We start from the raw sequence: 26,051 nt of genomic DNA, 5'->3' as shown, positions 1-26,051 counted from the left end.
TTTGGGATTATGGAGATTCACCTGTCCTGTTTTGAATATGTAAACAAAAGAGTTTCTCTTCATAAGGAGCACTTCTCTAGAGTAGCAAGCTTTGAGCATGTTCATTCTACTAACACCATACTTGGTAGATGTAAGGGCGGCAACATGGTTCTTTGTTTTGTCATATGGATGTGACAACTCTTCGATAAGACTCTTACCAACATGAAATGAGCGGAAGGCCTCTGCAAATTCCTCGACAGGTATGTAGCGATACGGTTGATTTGTACGGGCCCAATATTGCCTTTGGTCCTTTCTTGAGGTTACCTGTTCAAGTAAAACCAAAAGCATGGTTAATAAATTTGATACTATTAAGAATTTCATCCGTTAGCAGTTGCATTGTACATAGTACTTGATCACTTTGGTACCAATTGGCACCTAAAATGGATATATCATGTGAGAAAATGGACTGAATCTTTGTGATGTGAAATCAATTGGCACCTAAAATTCAGCAGGCTCTACTAAATGAAGGATCCCACACTTACTTCCTGCAAGAAATCAGCTACTCCTTTCCTGTCGGGGCATTTGAAACCCATGGAATCGAAAAATTCAAGCACACGTTCTCGAGGTCCTTGATAAACAATCTCTCCTTCAGACAATAAGATGATGTCATCAAATAGTTCATATGTTTCAGGAGCAGGCTGTAGTAGAGAAATCAACATTGTGCCATCAAGAACATGGACAAGTTGGCGCAAACACTTGATAATTTGGTATGTTGTAGCGCTGTCCAATCCTGTTGAAATTTCATCCATAAACAAAGCTTTGGGACGAGCAACTAGCATTTCCCCTGTAAATATTTAATAACAAACACAAAAATTGCATCTTTTAGTGATATAATTTCAACTTTCGATGTTTCAAAACTTCTAAGGAACTTTCCTTGTAAAACACACCTGTGGTGACTCTCTTCTTCTGACCTCCAGAGATTCCACGACGCATTTGATCTCCTACTATTATATCAGCGCAGATGTCCAGTCCTAGAAGCTGAAACAAATCAAGGGTACTATTATAATCTTTAAAATCCGAATCTTATTAAGCATTTGTACTACCTAACATGGGACTACTGAAATCCAACCTTTAACACATAATCTGTGACAAGGCTGGTCTTCTGGCCTTCAATTGCAGTTTCCTGTAACCGTTACACAGATCAAATGTCAAACTTGGCATAAATTAGAGAGCAGATCAGTTCATTAGGAACTCTTAATCAAAAGTATATGTTTGGTACCAACATCTACCTTCATAAAGATGTCAACATCTAGATCTGGTTTGATGTTTGCCTGCTTCTCACGTCTAGAAAGTTCTTGCAGGAGATCTGTGAGAACCACGTATATTCAATATGGTTACAGAAATGATAAGACAATACAATTGTGAGTAATTTCTGCAGAAGCACTCACCATATCTTGACCCAACTCCTTGGCACTGGCCAGAAAAATCAAGCGTTTCCCTCACAGTCATTTCTGCAAAATGCAAATCATGCTGGCTAATGTAAACAGAACTTCTTTGCGGCACGAATTCTGTTAACGAGTGTCCATTGTAGGTAACGTTGCCACCAATCTGTAAAGAGAAAGCTAGTGTTATAAATATCTGAAAATACATGCAATCTCCTTAATATTTGCTTTATAAGATATTTCATGGTTGACCAATACTGACTTAGGTGGGGAGGACTAATTATTGACAACAAATGCATCCACACATACTGACAGAAATTCACAACCATCCCTCTATAGAACAAATCCTTTCTCTGACCTATATAAATATATAGAAATTTACTCACTTTGCAACTGCGGTCAGGTTCTCCAGCCAAAGTTGTTAGCAACGTAGTTTTACCAGCACCAGGTGGACCCAGAAGAAGTGTCATCCTGAAGAGATCAATGAAAGATTATAAGAGATAAACAAGTGTCACGATTCTACACTTTGCACATCTTCAATTTCAAAGACGATGAACTCACCGTGAAGGCTTTATGATGCCACTTACATCATGAAGAATAGTTAAAGTTGTCCTTTTCGAACGAAATATGCGTAGATAGTCGAGAACACCCTGCACAACAACATCGATTGCAATGTAGTTAATTGAGAATATCTTAAATTCTATTACATTATAATCCTCCTGCAAGAGGATGTCCACGAAGTCCTCTAACCAGACAAGCTACCATCAGATACAGGTCCCAGACCCCTTTGTTCCTCAGAATCTAGTGTAAAGAAATCAAATATAATTTGTCAAGCTTAAATAAAATATTAAAGAAGTCTTTTTTTTCATTAAATTTTTTATTAAATGATAGTGATTTTTGTTGTTGTTGGTAAGCATTATATGTCTTAATTTGAACTTCAATTTAAAAATTTGTCAAAGATGTTCACACTTTAATCTTCCTCAATTTTAAAAATCTCTTTCAAATTATTATAATAGATATGTTGTAGTGTCAATTTAGGAATAAGTGTAAAAATTTTGAACATAAAAACTAAAAATTAATAGTTGCATACTTATAACTAATGGAAATATACAACTCACATAATTAGAACTAGTAAACATTTTCACAAAATAAATCATCCAAATAAAATAAAAGGGACAAACAAGTTCAAAGCAAATAAGAGTTCTAGATTTGCTAGTTAGGTATATGGCCTCTAATAAGAGCTCTAAAAATGTTTAAATTTGAACAATATATGTGTGATCTATATATTTTTCATTAATAGTGATCTCTATTTAACTTATTACCATATGTTTTTACTATAATAAATGAATAAAATGATTTTCTTATACCTGAACTATTCTTAATATTTAAATTAAACAATGTTTTATATTAAAACAATATTTTAATAAGAGTACTTTTTTTACATAGATGTTTCTACAATTTTGTATTTCAAAGTATCTATTCAAAACGAAAAAAGAAATCTAACTATAGCTAAAATATTTATAAATACCATTCTTATTACAAAAATATCGCTTCAATATAAATTTCAACATTAAAATATCATTATACAAATTAAATTTCTATTATAAAAATGGAATAATATTATTGTTTCAAAATTATGGCTTATATTAACTCCATTATTCTCCTATTTACCTTCTCTTCTTCCATTAGATCTCCAAAGCTAGAATGGTATTATATAATTGATCATAGATAACATGTCCTTTAAATAATTTATATATTCAATATGTTTAATAATTATATAATTATTTATTGGTTAGTTTTAAACCCACTTTTCCAAAATTAATACCGACTTTTTGATTAATTATGCCTATGCATTAAACATTTATTAAATTATTATTATTATTATTATGTTTATGTAATGTGGGCATTATACTCAGAGTTTGGCATGTTTCGCTAATCTATTTATTTATTTGTTTTAGACTGATCCTTATGTAGTCTATAGGATAATTAAGCCCTAAATTATGTATAATTAAGAAATCTTAAGATGGAAGCTTCGTTTCTTCCATATTCACAGTGAAGGGAGTGTTCTCGACTGGTGCATTAAGGTTTCCACCATGAAAACCAAGTAAGCTGTAAACATGAGTTCCTCGTTCATACTTCATAGGTTTTTATGCAGCTTAGCAAGATTTTCCTTAGCTTAAGTAAAATTCTGTGGTAACTACTAGATGAAACTTCACAAGATAGATAATACCAGTGTATATGCAGCCAAGACGGATTGAATACTACCCAGTTTGCTAATTTTATATCTAATCTATACTCTTCAGATGAGCCCTAATATGTATCAGGGTTTGCATATTCAATTCCTAAAGAAAAAAACTAAAAGCTATTGCAGGCTGGTATTCCTGCCGTTTAAAATGCATTGAAATTTATCATAACTCCTTAAAATTTTTTCCCTAATCCAAATTTAGAAGCATACACTTTGTAACCTATTAATCCGATCTCAAAAAGGCAGAAAAAACCCTTGGCAGGACAGAATTTGGGCATACCTGGATTGTATTAATGGTGGAATTGACAAGCGTGGGAAGAGCTCTCTTTCCGACATAGGCTTCCCCAGTGATATTCAAATTCTCAAACCGAACTTCTATTGTAGGCATCACAATCCCCACCCTGTAAAATCCATATTAGCTATTTATCATTCATCTACTCTACTGAATCTTCATTCAAAGCAAGAAAAAAAACAGAAAAGAAAAAAATTGTAACCTGGTAAGTCTTTCCTTGAGCTTCAACAAAAACTGCTCATTGTCGACCTCAGTGACCTGCAAGAGCCTCTGGATGAATTCGCCGCGAGTTTTATTGTTTAATGTAGTAACATCAACATTCTGATATCGGAGGGTACCGGTGGAGCCGACATGGCGGAGAAGGGAGCTCCGCAGGCGGTCATAAGTCGGCAGCTTTTCGAGAGCAGCCCATTTGAGGGCGGCTTCCTCCTCCGCTGCCCCCTCGCCGTAGCGGAAAGATCTGGACAACACATTGTCTTCTTCTTTCCACGATCCGCCTTCTAAATCCACTGGAACTGCCATCTTTCACCCGCTTTTCCTCCTTCCTTCGAAAATCTGGTAGCTTTCTCTGACAATTTGCACCCTGATTTATAGGCAATGAATACATAAATTCTTGCGCGAATACGCAAAGCAAATAACCGATCGCTGTATCTGAGATTTCTCGCCCTGATTTAGAGGCAATGAATACTTAAATTCTTCACGAAATTTTCGCAAAACGAAACTCCGATCCTTTTAAATGAAAATTTTCGCCCTGATTTAGAGCCAATGGATGCAGAAAATCTTCCAAAAATTTCGCAAAGCGAAACTCCGCTACTTTTAAATGAAAAATTTCCCCCTAATTCAAAGCCTAAAAAACTACAGCTTTTTTTAAAACATTTCGCAACGCGAAACTCAGATGCTTTTAAATGGAAACTTTCACCCTAAGTCACTAAATACAGAAAATTTCGTAGAATTATCGTACATCTAATTTCCGGTCACCTTAAATCGAAAATTCTCCTCAAATTCCTCTAGAAATTTCACTTCCGGTCGCTTCACATGAAAAGCTTTCGCGCCCCCGATTTAAAGCCGATGACTTCACGAAATTTCGCAAAGAAAAGTGTCCCGTGACCTTTAAATGAAAAACTTCACTCCGATTCAGAGGCAATGAGTCCAGAAGTTCTGCCACAACTTCCGAAAGCTAAAATCCAATCGCTTTATACGAAATATTTTGGCTGATTTAGAGGCAATTAATGCAGCAACTTCTTTCCAATGAGACTTGAGTTCGTAAACCTCATATGCATGTTTTTCTTCATATTATTCAATTTTCGTTGGAAGTCGAAGCATCGGATGTATTTTTAGATCGTTTTCTACATGTCGATCGAATTCACAGGCAACATGCAACTCACTCCAGATCGCCAGCGTTGAATTTGAGGATTATATATTGCCATGTTCCTCCTTACGACCCGCTTTCTCTCCGAATCCAGAACCAGATGAAGCTGCAGTTACGAAAATAACGACTGCCATAATCAGCCCATCGCATGCCTCTCTATTTAAGCACCGCAGCTACGTGTCATTCGCTTATTATTTCTCTCTAACTTCAATGCAATACATTGATTCTTATGTCGGCGTTACCTTCGGTGTTTTCTTTGGACTCATTTAGACGTGGAATTCTGTTTTAATTGGATTATTTGTCATTTTGTATTTTACTAACTGTTGACAATGTGGTTTTTATATCTCCAAGATACATATGTATGGAAAGAGGTATAGTTAGGATTTTGTTATGTGATTTTCAAGTTGTAGTGGTCTTTTATGTGCAATCTTTCTTTTATTATAATTGATATATTTTCATTGTAATTACCGTTTTAAAAAAAATAAAAATAAAATAATTCTCTTTCTTCTATTTATTGTATATATTTCTTCTACTTCCGCTTGTTAAGATTAAAATGTAAGTTGTCCAATAGGCCTTTGATTGAATTCTTCAATAAGTCTATTAAGATCAAATTTGGTAGGCTTGATATCATAAGCAATGAAACTAGTATCATATTGTGACCAATTTAGAGAATTGAATATGAAAAATCTTCTTAAAAAAATTGAAAAAAATTAGAATTTGGTCTTCAAAGAAAAGTCAAAAGCCTATTTTCCTTCTTTCTCTAATCATTTCTAATATCGAGCACTAAAAATTGGCCAAGGTCTACACCGACGCTTTTTACAAACAACTCTCTTACATTGGTGGATTGATTTTTTATTGTTTGTTTGATGGCATGCCATTCTCTCTTTTATTCAACAATTTTAATTATTTATTCCTTTTATCTTACTTTTTCTTCTAAGGAAAAATAATTAGTTGTTTAATTTGTCCCTTTTCATTAATTTTCATCAATTGAGTAAATTTTAATGTATTCTAATCCCTAATTATTAATACTTGGTGGAAATTAATTAGTATATATATAACAATTCGGTCATTTTAATACCTTTCATTTTACATTTATAGAAAACATTAGTTATCAAAAAAAATTATTCATGAATAATTTATATTATATTAAATTATTTTATATTAAAAATATTCTAAATTAATAATAATATTCAATAAACCATAAAGAAAATTTTATTTATGCTAAAAACTTGCAGTCACATGTTTTTGTACATGCAACAAGTGTGTCGATAGGAGATAAGAATTAAGAGAAAAATGTAGAATGAACATTAAATAATGTAAATATAAGTTTTTTAAAATGAAAATAACAAATTAAAAAGTTGAAGATTAAAGCATAGATATAAAATTTACAATATTTAGGAAAGTTGAATATTGCTTAAGAAATGTGTTCAATATTTTACAATTAAATTCAATTTATCAAATATGAAGAAATTATCATTTAAAAAAAAAAATCCATCAAAAAATTTATTACGAAAAATTAATTAGAGAAATACAAAAAAAATAATATGAAAAATAATGACATCTCTAACAAATATTCTATTGACTAAATAAATAATAGAAAATGAAAAACAATATTTAAGAAAAAACTAAACTAATAAAAATAAATTAATAAATAGTATTTATTTAAATTAAATTGATCAAATATGAAAAAAAATCATTTAAAGAAACCCATAAAAAATTCTATTATGAAAAATTAATAAGAGAAAATAAAAATGACATGTCTAATAAATATTCTATTGATTGAATAAATTATAGAAACTAAAAAATAATATTTAAAGAAAACATTAAACTAATATAAAAAAATTAAATTAAAATAATTTAAAAACTAAAATCTAAATCAATTTTAAAAATCAAAAGTTAATTGAATAGATCACAACATGAACTAATGTGGAGATCACAACTAATAAATAGAAAAAGAAAAACAATAGTTAAAAGTGGAGATAACAACTAATAAATATCAAAACAAGAGTTAAAAGTGGAGGGAGATAAAAACTGGCCGATAAATAATTAATGGGAAGGATTTTCAATTTTCCAGCCAAACTCTTGCAAATTTTCTGTCAAAAATTTAATAAAAGAAACTTACAAAAACTAATAGATTAGTAATATACGTAAAAATATCAAATTATTATTTATAATAAATAATATAGAAATATTACATCATAAAGTAGTAATATAGACAAAAAATTCAAATTTACTAATCAAATTTCTAAGATCTATATCTTCTATTTAAAAATATTCTAGATTAATATGAAAATATAATAAATAAAATATATAAAAAAGGGAAGAGCAATAAATAAACATAGCTATGATAAAATTGTATTTGCTTCATGCAAATATGTAAATGATGTGAAACACGTGTTCTCAAAAAGGTTTAATCAAGGCTTAAAGAGCCATTACTAATCATCTCCATTGCATGAAGATATAGTTGGGACTTAGGATATATATTCATGTACAAAGATTTATTTGAGGTAGAGTTCAAATAAATACTATATTGTAGGAAGAGAATGCATAAGAGTTACCCTCATGCAACATATATGAAGTTTGACTGAAGAAGACCATGCTTATCATGGATAAGATATATGAAGCTCTTGAGAAGGCTTATATGATAAAAATGTTAATGTTTAGTGTCAGAAGAAGCAAAACTTGAATTAAATGTTATTCTGAAACTACTACTAATTCCATAATCACAGAGATATAAGCATACACATATGTATATATATCAATGTACGTATATATACACATACATATTCTTACATCCCTGCGATAGTTCATGGATTAACAGTAGTACTGAGAACATGTTATTGATTAATCAGTGGACTTCACAATGATCAAGCACTTATATTTATTATGCTTTGTATCGGGTATCATACATATCGTGCCCTGTTAGTATCAGGTGTTTATTCTTATCATGTTCTAATTTATTATCGGGTGTTTATTATGCCTTGATTTGTTAACGCGAAAGTTTGGTTATTATTTAAATAAACATGCCTTCAAAGAGGCATGTCCCTACATGGCCCTTGGGCCACATAGAGACATGACTCTTCAGGGTCATATCTTTCACCATTATATATATGTGCCTAAGATGCCATAGGGAAAGCATCTATCTCACGACATTCGAGTACCTATAGTCAGCAACAATATTATATAAGCATCATTCTGTTATCACTATTATTTTGTTACACAACACTTCATTGTTAAAATTACTGTAGAAGGAGAAGGATAAACAAATATATCACCAAGATCGCTGTCATAGAAGAGCAAAGATACTTTGCAACTTTCAAGTAAGATATTCTCTACAAGCATTTATTTGTAATTGTTTTATCTATCAGAGATCCACAATAATTAACAAAAAATCATCATTAAAGATGGAAAAGGGGAGCATCTGGATAGTAAGCCCTCTTACAATGAGTTGTGTAGTAATATTAATAACAATCTATAATTAGTTAGATAATATTGAGATTTAACCTTATTTGTGGTTTTTTCCATTTGGTTTTCTTATGGGAAAATCTATTGTTATCTTGTTCACATGTTGTGTTTGCTGCAATTTTTTTTTAGCTTCTTATTTAGGGTATGAAAAGAGTAACTTGTCATATAAATTTAAGATATTGGCAATACTAATTAACTCCCATTTCAATATTAAAATTGTTCAACAATAAAATGTATTTTCATGTCGAGGTGCACATACATATTTTAACTAAAGATTATTATTTTTGTGATAACTAACCTTCAATTTGACATAAATTCAAATGAAGAGAAAAACATATATATCTTAAACAACCATGAACTAAATTGGCATAGTATTTTAAACTTGATGTGTATCTCAACCTATAATATCATATTTACATTTAAATCCTATTGAGGTTAACATACATGTTTTGTCTCAAGTAGAAAGTTGTGGTATCTAACCACTAGTTTTAGATGATATCAAATGTGTAGAAAAAACTAAATGTTACTGACCATGAACTAAGCAAGTGTAGGTTACAAACATGATGTGTAATTCAATCTAGAAATTAAAATTCACAATCAAATCCTTTCAACCTATACACACCTCTTTTACATAAATAATAATATTTTGATTTTCAATTGTTAATTTGAGATAACATGACATGAGGAAGAAAATTGCATCTTACCAATCTAAAACTCAATTTATGTAGGTTGGAAGATATTATGTGTAATTAAACTTGGAAAATTCATATTTACAATAAAATCCTATCAAGGTGCATATATCATTTTTCATAGATTAGAAGATTGTGATGTCAAGCCTTTAATTTGAGATAATATCAACATGTAGAGAAAGTGACTTATCTCCCCTCCTCTAACCTCTCTCTCCCTGGTAATACAATGGAGAGTAAATATTCATGTGTATACTTCTCTCTCCCTCTCTAACCTCTATAGTTGTGTCCCTACCTTTATTCCTCTCTTCATGTATCTTCCCCTCCCTCCTTTCCCCTATATATATCTCTATCCCACTCTCTATTGGATTTATGTTGTCACATAATACTACCATACTTTTTCTCTCCATAGGTTTATCTCTCCCTTCCTCTCCACCTATCTACCTCTACATGTATGTCTCATCATCCACCTCTCTCTATCCTCATCTATACATCACACTCTCTCTTTCTTGTTAGAATATTTAGAATAACTGAGAGTTGGGGGGGGGGGGGAGAGGATCTATAAGTTGGTTGTTAGTGTCATACCAATTAAGAAACAAAATTTTAAAGCCAATGTATTATTGTACTTTTAAGAATATTTAAAAAACTTTACCTTGGGTGTTCTTGCTCCTAGTCTCACACCTTTGGCAAAACGAGTACTCTGTGGTGTTATCATACTACTTGCTGCACCCTTTGTTGTCTATTGTTCACATATCAATTTGGAGTTGATCTATAAAATATATATTTTTAAAACTTTTATGATATTTAGGTGATCAAATGATATCATGTCAAAACTCAAAAAAACAAACAAACTTGTGTCCCCTGTCCACCAAAGACCATCACCATCAAATCATTTGGGAGTGTGAAATTCCCACCTCTATATGAATAAAAAGTATGCCCATAATGTATACATGGATAAGATGACACTCCATCCTGAGATACTATCCTCTAATGTTGTGGTACTATCCTATGAGCTCCAGGTCTATCCTGCACAGAGCCTTTCCCTCTACCCTAGAATTGATGGATGTCAAAGTAATTTGGCTTCTCACTAAGGATGAAATCACAATATAGCTTTCTCAAAAAATATAGAGGCACCTCATAATTATTACATGGTGGTAGATCAAATACCATATACCACATATCCCAAAAGCATGATCTCATCCTAGCATGAGTGCACCAATGAATAGGAAAAGTTTTGGTTGTGTGTAATAGGGAGTTGTCAGATATAGGATCGGTGAAAAGAGAAAATATGGTACCTTTCTTTATGTCTGTATCTTTCACTTGTTGATATGATAACCAATTGGAAAATACGTGACACCTATCTCTCCATGTACCCCATTTCGTAACCTCCTTAGAAACATCATTTGCTTTTTTGGCTTAGTCAAGTGTATTTGCTAGGGTTGAGTTGTGATCAAGTGTAGATGATCGCAACCTATTGACCATTTGGGTGATGTTAGCATTATTTTGTGAGAGGCAGTTTATGATGTCCTCTTGTGTAGTACTTAAATTATGTAATTGTATGCACTGAAGGTTTGTAGGAGGCAGTGGTTGTTGAATGAGAACATTGAGTGGAGGGTTTTGTGGCTGTGTCACTATGGGTGGAGGGTTTTGTGGTTGTGTCACAATGGGGGGAGTGTTTTGTGGTTTTGTCATGATAGGTGGAGGGGTTGATTGTGTAGTAGGTGGTCTTTCTTCTCTCCCTCAATTTCTTGGATTTCTTGCTGCATCTATATTAAAAAAATTTAAAAACAATTAAGAAACTTATAAATTACAAAACCAAATTATAAAATTTGATAAAAAATAAATACATAAATGACAAATAGAATGAAGAATTACCTTAATTGTGGGGTACCATGGATGGAGATGCAATCAGTTTATTTTTATTTTTATGGTAAACTCGATTGAGTTTTGCTGGCCTTCTTTGCAATTCACACCGCTTCTATTATTTGAGGGTAAAATAAAGCCCTCAAACGCAGAAAACAATAAAAATATATAGTTTACAAAACCTGATTGGGTTTTGTAAACTATAATGGTGAGGCTTCGATACCAATCCTGGCCGACATTTCACTTTTTCAAATAACTTGATGAGAGCATTTTATGTCCCAAATTATACCATATTTTAACCTTCGTATAAGCCTTCACACTCATTTCAATCTCCATTTTCTATTACATTTTCTCCTTCTATGTTGCAATATGATCAAATATGTATGAGTAATATTTAATATAGTTATTAGATAGAATATGTGAATAAATAGATGAAATTGTATTTATCTAACAAGTTATGGTTCTTCCTATTGCCCGCTATGCATCTTCCTGTAGCTATTTTAGAAATACAAAGTTCCATCCACTTTGAAATGTATTGCTTGCTATATCTTATTGGCATTCATTATTTCCTCAACAATTTAAAACATTATTCCTTCTAAGAGTATTGACCAAGGAGTATGTTGAGAAGGAAACTAACATAAATAATTACCAACTAAAAATAAGGACAGTTAGTTTTGCATTTCCTTTTGCGAATAGATACAGATGAATCTCAAAAATCCAAGACATGGATATTGTCTAGAACATGCCCAATTGCAATCCCACATGGATGAATCTTTAGAACCTGGATGATGGAAAAGTTAGAGGCTGTTTTCAAAATGTGATTTTTCTGGTTTACTATTACAAGTTTGGATTTCAATTTTCAATGTTTGTTCTATCTTTTGCTGCTATTACCAACTTAGCATAGAACTCCTCCAGCTTAGCTGAATTCATACATGGACAACAGAGAATCCAATCAAGCATTTTTGCTAAGGAGATGAGATAGTCTCATGTTCAAATTAGAACCACTAAACTCCAAACAAATTCAAATATTGTTGCAAATTGTTTTTGGCTGAAGACAACATTGTTGCTGCAAAATGTTGGATATTATGGCATGGGCATGATTTTTGTTTCCTTAATAACAAACCTATTTTTATCCACCAAAGGAGTACGTGGGTATTAGCATCATAGGTTGTCTTCTATTTTATACTATTCATTTGTGAAGATATGAGCGTCAATAATATCTTCCATATATGTCCACCATTATAACAAACCAATTTCGGATTTGCGGGCTAAAAGTAAGTTTGTACGTACCCTCATATTCCTTGGTTTTTAGCAAAACAAAATAATTTTGTTTGGTGCTATATTTGTAAGCTAAACACATATAAATATATGTGCTATGTAATATCAGAAAATGGGAAAAAAAGCATTCAAATCAATAATATAAACATTGCATGATTGAAATTTCTTAAGGAAGAACCATTTGAATTTCATCACTCAAAAAACTAAGGAGGAAGGGCCCACTTTGAAGAATGCTAGTGATTTTAGTAGCTTACATTTCATTTGTTTGAGTTTGTTAATAGAATAAGATTTTCCTTCATTTCAATAGTTAGTTTTCATAAATAGTTTTGCGGGCAAATTAATATCATAGCTGGGTAAGAAAGATTATCACGTTCTCATTACAAATTATTAATAATGACCAACATATTCTAAATTTTCTATCATATTAAGAGATAAATCAATATAGAAAAATTAGATTCATATTAGTAAACTATTATATTGGATCACTCATATGCCTAGTATTGGAATTGTTTCCTCTAGATTAGCTAGATTTGTGAATTATTAAATTTGTTATTATTGTTATTTCTATTTCTATTGTTCTTGTCGCTAGAAAGTGATAGTTTCTGTCACCAGGATTTCTTTAGTTTCTCATAGATTCAATTTTGTGTGTTGTAGCCGTATCCATATTGCTCAATTCATAATTAACATCCCTTGATAGCATATTGCTCAGATACCTTTCACAAGCTTATGCTCTCGGATTAACATGTATAGACTAGCCAAACTTCATTATAAATCATCAATTCTTTATTATCATTTTCCCCAATGTTGGCCTATCATTTTGGCGTCATTGCTGGGGAAAGGTGTCAAAGGCATGTTAGTTTGATGATTTGAGTTAGGAACAATGTGATAGGATGAAAGCTTTTGCAATTGCTAGCCTTGCTTAAGTAATTAATCTTAATTTGCATTGGTTAAATCATATAGATGCATTGCTTTAGAGTTTTGTTTTAGATTTTGCAAGTAGGCTTAGAAATTAGATTCATTAGTTGCTTTAGAAGTAAATTAAATTTTACATTATCATAAGTTGTTTTGAGTTATTAGTAAAGACAAGCATATTTTGAAGAATTTTTTTTAAAATAATGCATTCTCAAGGTTATTCAAGTACATCAAAATTGGGTAAAAATTGCTTAAAAAATGCAAAATTTAAAAGGATCATAAGAGGCAAAATGTGCTTGGTATTGGAGGCGCCACCCCTAGACCCCACCCTATACTATGATAGGGAGTACACCTCAGGAACTACCCCAGGACCCCACAAGGGGCATTGCCCCTTGACCCCACTAGTGGCTAGTGCCCCTAGACTCTTGTCTTCAAATTTAAAAACAAAAGAAGAACTTGGTGGGTAAAACGTGTCGATCAAAGGTGATATTTTAATACCCTCTCTGTACCTAATGAAGGTATCTTTATTGATCATGATCTTCCCATATTAGAGGAATGCAATAATTACATCCCTATGTTTGAACATGAGAAAATCATTGATGAATTCTTAGAGCAAAGTGATTTTGAGGATGACCATTTAACCAATTGTTGTTCTAATTGCTATAGGGAAGATGACCAATATATATTCCTGAACAACCATAAGCACATGGTGAATGAGATAGAAGCTATTTCTAATCCTTACCATGATAAGGGTGGAAGTGGCCAAGTATTCCTTATAATGGATGAACAATCTCAAGCACGAACCCAAGAAGATCAAGGTATGCATTATGTTGGTAACATGTATTGTCACTATAATTCATTACAAATCCAACATATTTCTTCAAAATTTACTTCTCCACCTAGCATGCACAAAAAATGTAATCATGTATGCTCACAAATGTAACACCTCGCCAAGGGATCCAAAAGAATTAACCTAAAGTTTCATTAAGTTTGCTAAACATTTTTTTTTTTTAAAGTAAGAAAATATAACATACACATCAATCACATAGTAGCGGAAGCAATAACATGTAATCATCGACAAACATACATTGCAAGTTACATTTCTTAAAGATCCCAAGACGTTGAGTCATGTTTAAATTTAATTAATTCTAAGTCTAACAACTATCACATACATATGAAAGAATAAACAGAAAGTCCCATGTCCATATTATACATTTGTTCCGAATGCCTCTTGGCAAATTAATTCAGAATGCTCAATCATCTACTGTACAAGTCATAAGGTATGAAAGGCTTAAAAGAATATACATATGTAAAAATAGAAATACATCAACCTCCATGAATCCATGATACAAAGTACAGTAAAGATATATACAAAACTATTCACCATACTTGATATGTCCATACATCCATAATGATAAAACATCTATCATAAAATCTAACCATCCATCATAATAATCCAAGAACATAGTGAAGGTAAATGCCAATCACGAAAACTCTAGCCACAGTGACCACAGAACGGATCTCAATGGTAAGAGTAAAAAGCACTACCACCTGACCGCGTGGAACCTAAATGGTCCACTTCCACCGCGCTGAGGAGATAGTCTCAAGTCCCAAATAGGATAACAAAACCTATAATCATAAATACTCTCTAAGTCCAAGAAATCCTATAAGTATGCTAACTCAAGGGTTCCTAAAAAAGATTGACATCTAAATCCTAGAGGTACCACAAGACACGTAGGAAACCTAATATGCAAGTGGGAAAGTGTCATCGCAAAAGTCACGTAGAAGTTACCTGAGCAATCCCTTAGGAATCCCGGGTCCCTACTGATCCTGCGGCCACTAGTATCCTCTCGTACTGATGAGGCCTACTATGGAATGCAAGGTCATAACCAAGCATTCTCTCTACCCCATCCTAGTCTATACTAGCCTGTATTTAAGCCTTGAATTTAAAAATGCTTTAATAGTGCACATGCACTATAGCGCGTACACACTATTGTGCGCATGTACTATCTAAAGAATTAGATACCACCAAGCCTAAGGCTTGGAATTTCCTTGGGGATCCAACCCAAAGGTTTGGAGGCTCTAAACTAGTTTGAGATGTGTTTTGTAACAAGCATACAAAAAATTCTTGTTTTTTCTTTTGTGCTCTCCTTCAAGTTTCCTTGTGGTTGAGAATCGATAAGATCAGGTTACATAGTATTATAGATCTCTGTATTAGCTATACAAACATATAATTTATTTCAAATTTATATTATTTCAAACCTTTCAACTATAATTTCTTTTGAATGTATGTCCATTTTCTCTCAAAAACCAACATGTACTAATTGGGGTGTAGATTTTAGCTCGTTCATCAAATTTTGCAAAAAATTAGTTTTTTAGAAACTAGGCTCCATTCTACACACTTTGAAAAAAGAAGTTTTTATTTTGGATTAGTTTTCAATAATTGCTAGGGGGAGCACATAGGTATTTCACATTTTTAGGATGTTTCCACTTACAAAATTCATAAAAAAGAATACACATTATAAAATTACCCAAAAATTTTGGGATAAACTACACGATGTTAGGCAACTTTTAATCAGAGTGATTAAAGAATTTCAAAATAAAAGTTTAAATTTTAGGGGAGCCACATTTGCACTATGTTATATTTTTTCTAGAAAAAAGGTACCTCTTTCTGTGGCCCCTTTTTTGAGGGCCTAAAACTAAATCATTTTGAAAAAAAATAGTAGTAAAGAAACTAGATTCAAAGGACTACTACTTTTGTTTTTGTCATATCTTAAAATTTTGAGCGTAACTATCTTCAAACTCTTGTCAAAGTTCAGAAATTTCTGATTTTAGGAAAAAGTGGCCACTTATACCCCCCTTTTGGCACCATAACTTGGTGCACTTACCTAGAAAAAGGTCAAGAATTCTATAGGTTTTGAAGACAACAACATGCCTTTGTTAGTATGCAAAAAGTGTGCATCATTACTTTATTGTAGTTATTGTCATTACAAGTGGCTATTATAAATAATGACGTTTATTTTTTGTTTGCCATGTGCAATGGTGTTCTATGTCATGAAAAAATTTGATTATTTGTCATGAAATGACCCTACGAAGTAACTTGCCACTGTCATTATTTAAAGGCACTGTCATATTCAAAGACCTCTTTGATATGCTTTGACAAAAATGGACTTATGTTCTCATAGTTCTCTAATTCAATCTTTTTTATTGCTAGCATGTGCATTATTCACATATATTGATGATTGACATACTACATTGAATTTTTTTTCAAAACTTGTGTAGTGCCTTCCCCTAAGTCGCATTCTGTCATCCTTGCCAAACTCTTTTAGGCCAATTCTATGTTTGATGATTAGTATTATTATGTTAGAGATTATCAGATGTTGGTTTACACTCAGTTTATTATATGATGAGATTACTTGGTACTCTATATTTCATGCATGTATGATGATTATTCAATGTTTTCAGTTATCGATAATGATTAGTTAGATGGTTTATTATCATATGTGCTTTCTTATGGATACTTACCCCATACTGCATGTGTATGGTGTGCGTGTTTGTTTTCTTTATGTATGGTGTTTCTGATGTGGTTAAGGAAGGGAGTCGTAGTCACCTGCTAGTCGGGATCTACACGATGCACCACTTCCTGCCATTGTCTGTTTAGTTTAGAATATTGTGTTTGTACATGCGTGAATTTTATGCAAGTTGTAGGTACCGGGTATCGACTTCCCTGAATTGCTAGGATGAGCGTACCCTATCGCATTGTCTCAATGGTAAGAGAGGGGAGATAAACTCTTAAGTCCAATTCTTAAACCCTTTAGCCAATTGTCCTAATTGATAATTAGGACAAGTATCTGAGTTAAGTACCCTCCGAATGCATCAAATGATGTAATTTCGTGATTATAACCCTTTTTGTTTTGATTTAGTATGTGTTTTTCTATGAAGGGTTTTCGTATGTTGTTATATGAGTCCTTGATGTGTTTTCTATTAATTAAATCTAATTAAAAAGATTAATTAATGATTTAATTTAATGGAGAATTAATATGATATCTTTAATATTTAATTAATTGAGAAATTAATTAAATAAAAGAATTAAATTTGGAGGTTAAAGTTCAAAGATAAATTTAGAATATGATAATATGTATTTAATTTAATAATAATATATTTGGAGTTCATTTTTAAATAAATGCTAAATATTATTGTTATTTAAATTAATTAAATATGTTATCAATTAAGTTTCTAAAATAAATTAAAAGTTGAAAGATATAAAATTATTAAGAATTCTAGATCGCATGATCTAAGCATGAGTTTAAATATGAGAAATAAATTAAAAGATTAAATAATAGAAATTAATAATGTTATTTTAATTTCATGAAGTGCACATGAGATTAAAGTAATAAATTAATTTAAAATAGAAGTCAAGTGGAATATTAAATAAAGTTATTTAATAATTCAACTTAATGTGCATGAAAGATGAATGCAAAATAAAAGAAAAGATAATAAAGGTTAATTTGGGAGTTAACTGAGTTGTGCAAAGAGTCTTCTCGGGTGAACGCACAATTAGTGCCCCGATTTGAGGAGAAAACTTCTTATCACAACTTTGGGGGTTCATTTTTGGGACACACAAATTTGGACGGAATTTTTGGGAGACAACTTTTGGAAGCAAATTTCAGAAGGCTGATACCAAGAAAGTTTTCCAGAGGAAGGTTATTGAGAGGAGCGAATTCTCTTACAGTTCCTGTAGATTGCATAATAGCATCAGGATCAGGTAGGGTCTTGTGTTTTTGATTATCGATTAAACACGCAATTATCCTTTCCTGTCTTCTTCGTGTCTGGGGTTTGTAAATCTGAATTCTCTATGATGAATGTTTAAACATTACAATATTGGAATTTATCAGATGCTTGTCAATAAACTTCTGTATACATAAGATTTAAATGGGAAGGGTTGAATCTAAGATTGAAATTCTAAATTAGAAGTTCAGATGATTGACTATATTTTCTCTATCAATATAAAGGAGGCAATCTCTTTTAATATATTTATATATATATTAAAGAGGAATTAATTTAACATATTTATAAATTTATATATATAAATATCTTCAAACAAATTTAAATTTCAATAATACAAAATTTGATTATAAAAAAATTTGTATTTTAAAAAATAAATATATAAATATGATTATAGTGGGGGGGAGGGAATTACCCCGTACCCAACCCCAATATTGGCAGAGTCGACAGTACCTGTGTCGCAGGTACTGCGATGACAGGTACAGGGTACTTGCCGCCGCAGGCCCTGCGATCGTAGGACTGCGGCAAACCGCAGGCGGTCTTAAAGCCGGCGGTTTATTAAAATGTATGTTTATAATTTTTTTTTATAAATTTCATTTTTATATATAATTTTTATTATTTATAAAAAAATTTATTATTATTTAAAATTTTAATTAATAAATTTTTAATATATTTTAATTAATAAATTTTTAATATATTTTAATTAATAATATTTTAATCTTTATTAATATTTAATAATTAAATATTAATGTATTTAACATAGTTTTTTTTTGTAAATATTAATTTATTAATAATTTTGGTTAAATATTAATAAATTAACAGTTAGTGAATGGATTAAAATAAGTAATTAGAATAGTAATTATTGATTAATTTAATTAAAATTTGTTTAATTAAAGCTAATTAATAATGAATATTATTTGATTTAATTGTAGATTTGGATTATTGATTTAATGGAAGTTGTTATAGAAATGGGTTAATTGTAAGGGCTGATTGTGAAAACTTAGTTACTTGAAATAGACGTTAAAATGGAACATAAACCTTACCTTAACTCAATAATATACTTTCAAATCCAATCTGTGAGACTTTGATGTTTTTTATGTGTTCTCTGTGTTTTGGGGTTGTTCTAGTATTGACCAGTTTAGGTTGTTACCAGAGGCCCGGAGTTGTGAATGTGAGGTTATGATGATTTGTTCTCGATCTTTTCAAACCAACCAAGGTAATGTGATAGTATGCTCTATGATGGATGTATTTACTTTTTGTTATTGCTTTCCAGTTCCTTGTGTGAAGTTGAGGTGTATGTATTTGAGATACCTAACTTAACCATTTTCAAGTCTCGATCAGTTATATTTGATAACCATTTTTGAGTCTCGATCAGTTATACTTGGATTGCTTTTCGGTCGCTTGAGAGGACTGAAGTGTTTGTTATGTTCTTGATGATGTCATGTGTTGACTTGACCATTTTGGAGTCTTCGATCAGTATTGTAATTTACTATTGGGATACTTTCTGGTTGCTCATTGGAGAACCATTGGATTTTGTGATCTATCATTGATGCCTTCAGTTGCTGATAGAGAATTATTGTGATCATATGATTATTATTTGATGCTTATCTATTGCTCATGAAGAAATGATGTAAATTTTGTGGCTTATCTTTTATGATGTTTTTCAGTTGCTTGTATAGGACTGAGGTGAATTTATTATGATTCTTTGATTTGTGATTTCATGAGCCTAGGGTAGGTTATCTATGTGTAGAGTCGGGAAGTGGCTTGCAATGGGGGTCGGAGCCCTAAGAGGCTGCCTTGAGAAACCCATTGTAAGTCATTTTAATAAGTGAAAATATTTACACTAAAAGAGAGAAAATGAACCTAACAAGATAATTGTATGTTCTCTCCCATGCCTTGAGTGCTAGTACAGACTAGGATGGGGTAGAGAGAACGCTTGGTTACAACCTTGCATTCCATAGTATGCCTCGTCAGTACGAGAGGATACTAGTGGCCGCAGGATTAGTAGGGACCCGGGATTCCTAAGGGATTGCTCGGGTAACTTCTACGTGACTTTTGCAATGACACTTTCTCGCTTGCATATTAGGTTTCCTACGTGCCTTTGTGGTACCTCTGGGTTTAGATGTCGATCTTTTTAGGAACCCTTGAGTTAGCATACTTATAGAATTTCCTGGACTCAGAGAGTATTTATGATTATAGTTTTTGTTATCCTATTTGGGACTTGAGACTATCTCCTCAGCGCGGTGGGAGTGGACCATTTAGGTTCTACGCGGTCAGGTGGTAGTGCTTTTTACTCTTACCATTGAGATCCATCCGTAGTCGCCGTGGCTGGAGTTTTCTTGGTTGGCATTTACCTTCACTATGTTCTTGGATTATTATGATGGATGGTTAGATTTTATGATAGATGTTTTATCATTATGGATGTATGGATGTATCACGTATGGTGAATAGTTTCATATATTTTTACTGTACTTTGTATCATGGATTCGTGGAGGTTGATGCATTTCTATTTTTACATATGTATATTCTTTTAAGCCTTTCATACCCTGTGACTTGTACAGTGGATGATTGAGCATTCCGAATTAATTTGCCAAGAGGCATTCGGAACAAATGTATATTATGGACATTGGACTTTCTGATTATTCTTTCATATGTATGTGGTAATTGTTAGACTTAGAATTTAATTAAATTTAAATGTGACTCAACGTCTTGGGATCCTTAAGAAATGTAACTTGCGATGTATGGTTGTCGATGATTACATGTTATTGCTTCCGCTACTATGTGTTTGATGTGTATGTTATACTTTCTTATAAAAAAAATAAAAAAATAAAAAAAAATGTTTAGCAAACTTAGTGAAACTTTAGGTAAATTCTTTTGGATCCCTTGGCGGGGCGTTACAACTCGCCACTGTTGGACTTGAAGAATGCAGTCATAAAATTGGCCCTTGAGCACAAAACTATGACTTTAGTTTCTTATTCAAAGATATGACAGGGAGAATGTTTCAAGCATGAACTAAGTATCACTATAAATAGTTTAAGATGGCTAACTTAAGACACACAATTGATATTTGTCAGAAAGACTAATAGGAAAATATTGAGAACTCTCATTGATTTGATATAGAGTTACTGTGCATAAAAGAGTCTATATTCTATAGAATATATGCTAAAAAGGTATATTGGGGGATACAAGTGATAGAAGTGAAGATAGAAGCATCTTCCAAACTACAGACCACTGATGCAAATCAAAGGGTAAGATTTTTATTAAAAAAAAACTCTACGCGATAAGATTATTTTTGACACTACGGGATAAGATTGTGCATCCTTTTAGTATCAAGGAGGAGTATGAAAATTGATGTTGACTCCAATTTTACCATTTCACTACATTGATAACTCCAACACTTCACCGCTAATTTTCTAGTTTATTTTAGTTTTAATAAAATGTGATTTTTAGATGCAATAAGCTCTGTAGAATCATGATTTTAAGACTTAGTTCCACCATAACTTGATTAGTTAATAAAATTTAATGAACTATTGTTCAAAAATTGTTCTTTTTTTTTACACTCACCGTAGGTTGTTTTAGCTACAGTTTCATCCATGATCTTCAAGTTCCTTTAGTGTAGATTATTCATTCACAACCTTTGACATGTGTTCAATTTGCTATCTATAATTGAAGTAGGTAGACTCAATAAAAGACATGTATTTTGTTAAGTATCGTATCAACTATTAATAAATGATCCTCCCTTGTTAAAAATAAAGTTTTTTTTGTTGTGCCTTCTATGTATTATTTATTATAATCAAATTTCTTTTCTAGTTGATGCTATTTTTTTTTTCTTTTCAATTTCTACAATAATGTTATAAAACCAATGTAAAACTTGTTATTTTTGTACCAATTTATGAAATCTAATTCCAATAAATGAAACTCTTCAAACAACATTGAAGTTGAAATATATCACCATTTACAAATAAATTCTTAGCATATATGATTCCTTAATTACTTGAGAGCTACCATAACTTTTTAGTATCAATTGGAGTGCCCATACAAATATAAGAAACAATTAAAGATTGAGAGTAACAACTTCTATAGAAAAATCCTTGAGCCCTGATGGCCTATCAACGATAATCAATACAATTAGTGTCAAAGGGTAAGATTTTTCTTTTTTAACTATGACTAGTGTCGATATTTTGACACTTACCGATGTCGACGATATAAGAAACCTATAGAAACATCTCTAGAAGTTGTTTTTATTTCAACGCATCCAACTGTCGAGAGGATAACTAACCCATTGAATCATCTCAAAGTCCTTGATAGTTTGACGAAGCCTGTCATCAATTGTGTGCAATACCCGACGAAGAATCTCTTGTGGTCTTCACAATTTTGATGTTTCAAACTAGTTGTCTGACACCGCCATGTGACAATGATGACAATAATTTTGGATAGATATTTTCATTGATACATTAACACTCGTCTTGTGCGTCAAAATTGTGACTCTAGTTTAGTAACAATCATTTTTGACATTTTCTAGTCACATTTTCAACAGATGCGCATCAAAAAAGAGGTCCAAATTTACTTTTGTGTGTGTGTGTGTGTGTGTGTGTGTGTGTGTGTGTGTGTGTGTGTGTGTCGATGAATTTATGTTTATATTCATAAATATGCCATTCTAGGAATATCACTTTGACATGATATATCTCCATATTGTTGAGAGCATATTGTGTTCCATAACAAATCCTCCCTAGCTAAGAGGAAGTCTTAAGATTATAGCTATATAGTCAGATTGATTTAATTTTAAAATGCAATGTTGATATATACACTACATATATATATAATACATATGTTATATTGTGATTTATATTGTTAATATATATTAACTAACAATGATTAATCATAGAGACATGTCTCCACTTATATTTATATGAGATTGGTATCTACATTTGGAAAATATCAATAACAATGGCAATATAATAACATTTGTAGAAACCAATCCATGTTACTTAACACTACTTACCTCAACGTTCAAATTTGACTTTGAATTTAGAATCTCCATTAAGATTTATTACAACACCTCTTACAACATGATGAAATTAGTTGTCCCTATAAGACCACATCACTCGTAGTGGTTCCTAAACTTAGTCACAATCACCAATAATTTAAATTTGAATAAAATTTGGTTTCATTGAACAAATTAAATATAAAAAAAATACACAAAACTAAAACCATAGGTCTAATATAAGTCATGCAAAAATATTTAAGAAAATATTTTGCTTTTTACAAACAATTTGTTTACCTAAAGTAAAAGATCTAACAAAGCATAAAATGTAAATCTTTTTGGTTGATGTTGATTGTCGATGTACTATCGATGCTCTTGCATCATAAATCAAGAGTGGTACGAATTGCTTCTTCAAATTATTGATGAAGATATGTCAATTTGATATTTATGGGACATTGACAATGATAATAACCATTTGGTTGTATTGGTATTTTATATTTTAGGTTAGTTGGTTTTGTAGAGTTCTTGTGTGGATTCTTCTTTTGCTTGGTATTTTGCTACCTATCGCCATCCAAAAACTTTTATGGTTCTATGACTCATGTGCTTATGTATTTCTTAAACTATATTGTTTAAGTTCTCACCCACAAGAAAAAGAGCTTTGCATTTACTAATTTTTATCATTTTAAAATTCAAAACAAAAATCTCTTAAATTTGTATGTATTTTCCATTTCCTTTATAAAAATGTGATACAATCATGTACTTTTACCTTATTTCTTCACAATCTCATTGGGTTGACATTGAATGCTTGTTTGGATGAAATCTTTGGTGGGCCCACATAACTAAAAAAAGTAGATGGTTTGTTTGGGAAGTTGTTGGTGCTAAGTGAAAGTAGGTATTTAGAACCAAAAACCTTCGCAAACTTTTATATTAGTCTACAACCCATGAATGAGTAATGGAGCTTTATAGTGTACACATATTTTCACAAATTATAAATAGAGTTTTGGGTTTGGAAACAAGTTTTAAGGCTACATGAAAATTTAAGGTCAAATTCAAAGGGGGATTTGGACTTCAAACAAATTCCAAGACCAGACAAAAACCTAAGGTCTGCAAGCCAATTGGTCTTTATTGTTTTGTAAGCTAGTGGTGAAAGTTATAAAAGAATGGACTTGGAATCACATCAAAAATTGAAATCAAATATATATGGCCAATTTCTATCTCCAACTTTTTATTTTAGCCATGACCCTTTATGTTATCATATTTGAATGTGATTTGGAGGGTGACTTAGCAAAGTGATTTGGAGGAGGTGCAAATTATTTTGGGAATCCTATATTTTTGCCATGGTTCATGTTTTGTGATGACCTTTATGTCTTGTCCCAAAGTATAGTTAAGATTTCCATTTGTGTCACTGACGCTAATGCATTGGCATGTGTATCAAGTGTGTAAATACATATTTTGACACCTTAAGCATATTTATTTCATGTGACTTGCTTAATGCCACTCTATATCTTAGCATTTCTTGTTCTCTTGTTTGTTCACTAATGTACATATCAAAACACCAAGGCATTTCAAAATTTCTTAGCATTTTTACCAAGATTTTTTTAAATTCTCATTTTCTATATTTCTCATTGTTGACATCAAGGTATACATTTTATTTCAAAATTTCAATCTATATTTAAAGTCTACATCCAACTTTGAACTTCACCATAATTATTGTTTCTCATTGATTAACTAATAAATTTATTCATTTTATTTTGTTTATCATTATTTTGACCATTTCTCCAATTTTATTTTATTACAATCATCAAGTAATTCATTGAGTAAAGACTTTTAAATCGACACTATTATAGTTAAAGTATCTTCGCAATCATAAATTTTTTAATTTAAAAATTAGAAAGCCTCAAAAAATAGAGGATGAAATTGCTGACTCTAACTTGTTGTGAATATCTTATTAAGCTACCAATATCAAAATTGGGAGAATAAGGGACTGGCTAAATAAAATAACTTTTTTTAAAGATTAGCAAAATATTTTGTAAATTAACAAGATCTTATTTAAAACTCTACCCATCTAATAGAAACAACACCTTGGAAGAAATCCTATGATCAAGTGCATTTTAGTTGTAGTACTAAGATGGACTATCTTTTGTAAGGTCCAATGTTACATCTATATGAACATCACCTATATGACATTCACTTTCATAAAAGAATCTTGTAAACTATTATTCATAAAATCAACAAATATAACTTAAACCTATACAATAGAATGTAATAATAATATCACAATTTATCTTATATAAATATATATTTCTTAGAAAAAACACTTTATCCAAATATTTACACAACATCATATGAAATGGCTAGTACACTATTACAAAGTGATAGACAATTATGGGAACTACAAAAAATGGTTTACCATTATGAGAACATCATCATCAAATTTAGTTTTTGCTTCCCTTTTTCCAATAGCCATGAGCACAAAATGTTTCTTACATTTTCCTTTTATCCAATCACAGATATTGTAAACCAAATTTATTTGAACTTACCTGAGATAGTTTTTATATATTTTAACTTCCTCTTTGACTATTAAATTGTGCATCTTGGACTTATTGTATGATTGGGAAACCCTCATAGCCACGAGGATAGTGGGCATGCAGACATGACCACTAGCAAACATGAGAAATGTGCATCAATAGGTCCTGAATGGAGTGAACATGACTAAGCCTCTCTTCATCATGTCTTGTTTTGAATATATTC

The 26,051-nt window shown here is 31.5% G+C and overlaps 1 protein-coding gene across 1 annotated transcript; it reads right to left on the bottom strand.

The window, feature by feature from the left end:
* Positions 1-7: 7 nt before the first annotated feature.
* On the bottom strand, positions 8-4,480 carry LOC149568250 (pleiotropic drug resistance protein TUR2-like). The gene is made up of 12 exons (XM_089816701.1): positions 4,161-4,480; positions 3,947-4,067; positions 2,172-2,222; positions 1,983-2,071; positions 1,808-1,892; positions 1,428-1,587; positions 1,269-1,345; positions 1,109-1,162; positions 927-1,017; positions 522-823; positions 122-303; positions 8-26 (listed from the first exon to the last, which is right to left on the bottom strand). The coding sequence occupies exons 1-12, from the start codon at positions 4,478-4,480 to the stop codon at positions 8-10; spliced, it is 1,551 nt and encodes a 516-aa protein (XP_089672827.1).
* Between the last annotated feature and the right edge of the window lie 21,571 nt (positions 4,481-26,051).

This window comes from Cupressus sempervirens, chromosome 3 (genome assembly GCF_028749045.1).
Source record: "Cupressus sempervirens isolate cs-2001-9-10 chromosome 3, ASM2874904v1, whole genome shotgun sequence".
NCBI lineage: Eukaryota > Viridiplantae > Streptophyta > Pinopsida > Cupressales > Cupressaceae > Cupressus > Cupressus sempervirens.
Note: the sequence above shows the minus strand (reverse complement) of the source record. Positions and strands in the feature narration are given on the sequence as shown.